At 38.7% G+C, this 7,339-nt stretch overlaps 1 protein-coding gene across 3 annotated transcripts in view; it reads left to right on the forward strand.

Annotated features, from left to right (window-relative positions):
• Nucleotides 1-7,339, forward strand: part of LOC101340586 (cytochrome P450 3A12-like) — a 36,649-nt gene that overhangs the window by 7,976 nt on the left and 21,334 nt on the right. For all 3 annotated transcript variants that reach the window (XM_012558254.1, XM_023740235.1, XM_012558253.1), the window contains exons 5-7: nt 3,836-3,949; nt 4,204-4,292; nt 5,276-5,424. In XM_012558254.1, the coding sequence (XP_012413708.1) occupies nt 3,836-3,949; nt 4,204-4,292; nt 5,276-5,424 (352 nt within the window). The remainder of the gene's footprint in view (nt 1-3,835; nt 3,950-4,203; nt 4,293-5,275; nt 5,425-7,339) is intronic.

Consider the following 7,339-nt stretch of genomic DNA (forward strand, 5'->3'; position numbering starts at 1 on the left):
TGATTGTAGATTTGTTTGTTTCATCCTGCTTTTTTGTTTTATTTGGTTATGTCTGAGAAGGAGGGCTGGGCATTCTTTATTCTTGGCTCATCTGTGGCCATGATACTTCTCACCAACTTGTCAAATGAGCAGGGCTAGTCACTCAGCTATGGTGCAGCAGGGCATGTGCAGCAGAAGGGGAGAGGCTGGAAATGGTTGTGGCATATACTGGTCCCGACAGGGCAGGATGGGGTCAGTGCATGGCAGGTTCTGGCAGACTGTGCCTGTGCTGCTCGGGGGTGTGATGCTCACAGCATGATGCTGATAGGCAGGAGTGAGTGGGGAGGTTGTAATGTGTGGAGCTATTTTGTTGTGGGAAAGAAGAGAAAGAAGGCCTAAAGGGAAAAAAAAAGTCCTGATGAAACCTGCTATTGGAGTGGCACAGACCTGGGGAAGCCATATGCCAGTGGCTTTCTAGCCAGGCAGTGAGGCACAGCCCAACAAGAAGGGACAGATACGGCACACACAGCTATGTTGGTGGGAGAAAGGAAAGGAAGGAAGGGAGACAGAAATAAGAAACTAGATTAAAAAGGAGAGAGAAAGGCACATGCAGCTAAGTGGTCAGGAGAAAGTAATGGAAGGAATGTAGAGACAGAAAAGAAACTGAGAAAAAAAGAAAAAAAAAAGATGTCAGGTGGTTGGAAGGAAAGAAGGGAAGGGAGGTAGAGAGAGACAAGAAACTGAAAAAAAAAGAAGAATGAAAAAATGCCTTAAGGGAGCCCACTGGATGTGGGTCCCCAGCTAAGTGGCTCTGCACAGCCCTTCCAGAAGGAGCAGAGATGGCACATGGCGCAGGGTGCCAGGTGTTTAGGGGAAGGGCAAGGAAGGGAGGTAGAGAGAGACAAGGAATTGAGAAAAAAAAGGACAGAAAAGAAAAATGCCCCAAGAGAGCCCACCAGAAGGTGTACCCAGCCTAGTGGCACTGCACAGCCTGTCAAGAAGGAGTACAGATGGTGCACAGTACTAGGTGTTCAGGAGAAGGGTAAGGAAGGAAGATAGAGGGAGAAAAGAAATCGAAAAAAGAAAAGAAGAGAGAAAAAAAGAAGATGCCCCAAGGAAGCCCACTGGTGTGGTGTCACAGACCAGAGAAGTGGCTACCCAGCCATGTGGCACTGCAAAGTCCATCTAGAAGAGCAAAAGATGGCACACACCACCAGGTGTTCAGGAGAAAAGAAGGGAAGAATGGTAAAGAGACAAGAAATCAAGAAAAGAAGAAAAATTCCCAAGGGAGCCCACTTACTTGGTAGTGCAGACCTGGAAGTGGTTTCCAAGCTACTAGGCACTGCACAGCCCATCTAGAAGGGGCAGAAATGGCACACAACACCAGGTATTCAGGAAATAGGAAAAGAAGGAAAGTAGAGACAGAAGAGAAACTGAAAAACAAAGAAAAACAAAAAGTAAAAAAAGAAAAAGAAAATGCTCCCAGTAATCCCACCGTGGTGGCGGGACAGATAGGGAAAGCAGTTCCTGAGCTGAGCAGCACTTCACAGCCTGTCAAAGAGCAGAGATGGCACATGGAGTCAGTTGTTTGAGAGAAAGGAAGGGAAAGAGGTGAGAGAGAGAGAAGAAACCAAAAGAAGCTGATAAAAGCAACAATAGCCACAAAAAAAAATGGCATTGAAGGAGCTGGCCAGTGTGGTCTGGGCGGATCCAAACGGCAGGAAACTGGCACCTCCCTGGCTGAGCAACTGCGGCCCACTGTGAAGCAGCCCAGCAGGGGGAAGAAGGATGGGGGGGGGAGTGTGTATTTCTGGTTATCAGGTGCTCTGTCTCCTGCTTGGAGCTCCATAAAGCTGCCTTCTCATACTCCCTGTCCACCGATCTCAGTGGCTGAGGAGTCCAAGACCGCGAATCCATGACCCATTAGCTGATAGAGGACCTCCACTCTGTATCCCCCCTCCCTGTCTATCCTCTGTCAGTTTCTTATTCCATTTGGTGCTTGGTTGAGTTCTTTATCTCTTCATTTGACCCTTATGGTTCCAGAATTGACGTTTGTCTCTGTTTTATTTAGTTTTTCAGGTCTTTGCTGTGGAGGGACGGCTTGGTGCCTCTATCTATAGTGTCATGTTGGCTCAGACCATTCTTCCCACTTTTTAAAACTTTTTCAAAATGTTTTAGCTATTCTAAGTTCTTTGCTTTAGCTACAAACTTATAATAAGCTTGTCTATGTCTAAAAATACCTTGCTTGGATTTTGATAAGGACTAATTAAAGCTAGAGATCAATTTGGGGAAAATCAACATGTTTACTATGTTGAGTCTTCCAGTCCACGAACAGAGTATATTTCTCCAGTAGTTTAGATTTTCTTTGATTCCTTTCATCAGCATTTTGCAATTTCAGTATACATATCCAGTACATGTTTGATATATTTATAACAAATGAATTGCTGTAGAGTTGACTCCAACTCATGGCAGCCCCATGTGTGTCACTGTAGAACTGAGATCCATAAGTTTTCAATGGATGATTTTTCAGATGCAGATCATCAAGCCATTCTTCTGAAGTGCCTCTCAGTGTACTTGAACCTCCAACCTTTTGGTTAGCAACCAAGCATTTTAGATTTATTACTATTTCATTTTCTTAGGAGTGATTGTTAATGGTATTGTTTTCTCAATTTCAATTTCCACATGTTCATTTTTAGTGTAGAAAAATGTGATAGATTTTCATGTATTAATCTTGTCTCCTACAACTTTGCTGAACTCATGTATTAGTCCTGGAAGTTAATTTTTAGCTTTTTTGTTTTTGTATATTCTTGAGATTGTTTATGTCAACTATATAGCATCTGAAAACAGAGACAGTTCTATTTCTTCCATTCTGATCTGTATGACTTTTTTGTTTTTCTTCTTGTCTTAATGCTCTAGGTAGGACTTCCAGTAAGATAATGAGTAAGAGTGATGAGAGTGCACATTTTTTCCCTGTTCCTTATCTTTGGGGGAAGTTTTCACTCTTTCACCACTAAGTATCATGTTAGCTGTAGTTTTTTTTTTTGTTTTCTTCTTCTTCTTCTTTTTTTTTTTTCAGATTGTCTTTATCAAGTTGAGGAAGATTTCCTGACCTCCTAGTTTCTAAGAGCTTTTATCATGAATGAGTATTGTAGGTACACATTTAAAAACAAAATACAATTTCAGAATATGGAAGAAAGTTTTCAAATAGATTTTCTTGACAGGACAACCTGAAGCTGTGAAATAGAATTATCTCCTTTCTTTTCCTTCCATTCATGGGGGAACAAGTTAGGGATAATTTCATTTTTTTCCAGAAAAGCAAATAAATGTTTACTATTCTGGAAGTGCTATGTGAAAGAAATCAGTCACAAAAAACCACTTATGGCATGTTTTCACTTAATTTTCAAAGTATTAACTACTATTTTAAAAAAATTACCATTAACAAGGCATCTCTTATTCAAGTTGGTCATGCTATAGATACATATAAAGACAGAACTTGTCCCAGCCAAATTCATCTTGCTATGCCAGCAATCCCTTCTACTCTTCACAGGCTTGGAGTATGTACTAGGTCTTGCTCCTTTCTGCTCCCCTGGAAAAAGAATTTTTCTACATTGTAGACATTTGTGTTTAAAAGAGGATTGGCAAATATAGGTTGGAAATCACACCAAGTGGCTGGGTGTCCAATCTCACAGGGAGCATTTGGGGGAAATCTTGATTGAACATCTAACCTAGGCTCTGCTACCTAGTAATCAATCGTCAATCATTTATTGAGTAAATGATGCCTGTACAATTAATAATCTACAACTGTGAAGACCCCTGGAATTTACATAGGGCAAATGTCTTTTGCTTTGAATTACAGATTATTGGTCCATTGGGATTTATGAAATCTGCCGTTTCCTTGTCCAAGGATGAAGAATGGAAGAGAATACGAACATTGCTGTCTCCATCCTTCACTAGTGGAAAACTCAAGGAGGTTAGAAAATAAGAGGATTGCTAATTAGAAACTCAAGGAAACAATCTGGCAGAGGTAGAAAATGAGGTCTCTTTACAAGGGGTAGTTAGCTGAGTTTGAACTTCCTTAAGATAGCATTTTATCTTTATGTACCAGAAGATACATTATAAGATTCATGATAAAATGTCACTTACTGCTTCCTGCTTGGGTAAGCCAGGTTTCTAGGTCTTGAGTCTCCATATTTACAAGTGGGTGGTGGTGTGTTTTGTGTTTAGATGTTCTGCATCATCGGCCAGTACGGAGACATGTTAGTGAAGCATCTGAGAGAGGAAGCACAGAAAGGCAAGCCAGTCACATTGAAAAGGTAAGTAGAATTGTGGTGGCTAGGATTCTAAGCTCTGTCATAAGGCCTTCCAGCTGCCTGCCGCTGAGTTAAATTTCCAATTTTGAGTTTCTCTAGTGATGAAACAAACATGTGAGCGTGGTGTTACAACGTGAATGGGCTGCCTAAGAAAGGTGGCTCACACTAAATGGTAGGGCAGGAAGGAAAGAAAGGGTCTTCTCTACTGTGTACATGAGCCTGGATTAACTTATCTGCTTAATTGTCAACTTATGTTTTCTAGAAGACAAAAAATAAAAACAAAACAAGCAAACAAAAAAACAACAATAACAAAAAACTAAACAAAAACTTTTAGAAAGAAGAAACATGATTGACAGTATAGAAGTGATGAGTGTAATTAGTTTGAAATAGTGGGAGTGGAAAAGCATTTCGTTCTTACTGGCTGGCATTCGTTGAAGCAAGAAAGTTCGAATGTACAAGTTGGAATGACTTAAATCTGTTCATGATTTTGTTGAAGATACCAGCAAAATGCTATGTATTATTCTCCTGTGGGTATAGACATTATGGGGAGGTAAGACTTAGATCTATTGTCACGTTTGTGGACTCTTCTAGGAAGAATTCATTATTCTATCCTTTGTACTGCTCCAGCACTGCTCTTACAGACCTGCCATCTTTCACACTCAACACTCACTGCAGTAGTTTGTCTCATCTGTGGGTGACTGAGCTCCTGGAGCTCAGAAGTAAGTCTAATGTATCTTCGTGTCCCTATCATCCCTAGCACAGGAAAAGCTTCATCATTGTCACCTGATAAATGGTAAATGAGTGGGTGTTATGGACACATATGAATGACCCTCAGCTTATCCAGCAGATGATTTTGAAAGTGTGTAGTTCTTTACTTATCTTTATCCAGACATACGAATTAACATGCTCTTCTTGCTAAATATGTAGCAGAGGGATAGTGATGAGATACTGATGTTTAATTTCTTTGTTTTTCTTTCTCTACTTAGCATCTTCGGGGCTTATAGCATGGATGTGATCACTAGCACGTCATTTGGAGTGAACATCGATTCCCTCAACAACCCACAAGATCCCCTTCTGCAAAACGTCAGGAAGCTCTTAAAATTTGATTTTTTCGACCCATTGCTTTTCACAACAAGTGCGTGGAGTACTATTTTTTCTTTTAATAACAGTTCAATTGAGATATAATTCACACACTGTACAATGCAGCCAATTAAAGTGTGCAATTCAGTGATTTTCAGTATTTTCAAATACATGCAACAGTCACTGCAGTCATATTTATAAGGTTTTCATAAACTCTAGAAGAAATCCCCTACCCTTTAGCTATCACTCTTCTATTTCTCAGTCCCTACCAATCCTTCACCCCTAGGCCATCACTAAACTACTATCTGTCTCTATATTTTCCTACACTGGACATTTTATATAAATAGAATCATTCAATATGAGGTCTTTTGTGGCTGGTTTATTTCACTTAGCATCATGGTTACAACGGTCAACCACGTTGTAGCACTTATAGATACTTCATTCCCTTTTATGGTCAAATAATTTTCCATTGTATGGACATACTGCATGTTATTCATCAATTCTTCAGTTGATGGACATTTGGGGTATTTTTTTCTGCCTTTGACTATTATGATTATTGCTGCTATAAATATTTGTGTATTAGTATTTGTGTGGATATGTGTTTTGAATTCTTTTGGGTATACACCCTAAAGTGGAATTACTGGATTATGTAGCAAATCTATGTTTAGCTTATTGAAGAACTGCCAAACTGTTTTCCACAGAGGTTGTCCCATTTTACACTACCATCAGCAGAGTATACAGGTTCTAATTTCCCCACATCCTCCCCAACACATGTTATTTATTATTATTATTATTTTATACTTTTGCTTATAACTACTCTTGTGGGTATGAAGTGGTTTCTCACGTGGTTTTGATTTGCATTTCCCTAGTGACGAAGGATGTTGAACATTTTTTATGTATTTATTGGCCATTTGTGTGTATTTGGATAAAAGTCTATTCGTGTCCTTTATCATTTTCTAATTGTTTTTTGTTGTTGTTGTTGTTGAGATTTAAGAAGTTTTTTTTTTTTTTCACATATTCCATATAGAAGTCCTATATACAGGTATGATTTACAAATTGTTTATACCATTGATAGGTTATCATTTCATTCTGTTGATAGTGTTCTTTGAATAATAAAAGTAGTTTTAATTTTGTGATGTCCAATTTATTGACATTTTCTTTTTTTGCTTGTGCTTTTCGTGTCATATCTGATTCCACTGCCAAATAAGAGATAACAAAAATGTATCTCTATTTTATTCTAGGAGTTTGAGCTTTTACATTTAGGTCTTTGATCCATTTTGAGGTTATTTTTGTATATGGTGTGAGGTAAGGGTCCATTTCATTATTTTGCATGTAGTTATCCACTTGTTCCAGCACCATTTGGTGAAGAGACTCTTGTTTCCCTGTTGAATGGTCTTGGAACCCTTGCAATCATCATAGTCACATAAGTATATTTCTGGTATTTCTACGATATTCCATGGATCTCTGTGTTTATCCTTATGCCTATACCACACTGTCTTGATTATTTTAGCTAAGTAAGTTAGATCTGGAAAACCCCGTGGCATAGTGGTTAAAGACTATGACTGTTAACCAAATGGTCGGCACTTCAAATCCACCAGGGGCTCCCTGGAAACCCTATGGGTCAGTTCTACAAGTTTATAATCAGTTTTGAAAGAAGGAAGTGTGAATTCTCCATCTTTGTTTCTTTTCAAGATTGGTTCAGCTATTCTGGGTCCCTTGCTATGCCATAATTTTTTTTTTTTTTTTTAGTATTTGTCCAGTGTATTTTATTCTTTAGAGAGATATCCACTCTATGCTTATTAATTTAAAATTCACTTTTAATGTCATACTTCACCCTCATTCTTTATTATTACTAAGAAATCTCAATGTAAATCTTTTTTATTGTGCTTTATATGAAAGTTTACAGAGCAAATTAGTTTCTTTTTCAACAATTTATACACAAATTGTTTTGTGACATTGGTTGCAGTCCC

This window comes from Trichechus manatus, unplaced genomic scaffold (genome assembly GCF_000243295.1).
Source record: "Trichechus manatus latirostris isolate Lorelei unplaced genomic scaffold, TriManLat1.0 scaffold00151, whole genome shotgun sequence".
In the NCBI taxonomy this organism is placed as follows: Eukaryota; Metazoa; Chordata; class Mammalia; order Sirenia; family Trichechidae; genus Trichechus; species Trichechus manatus.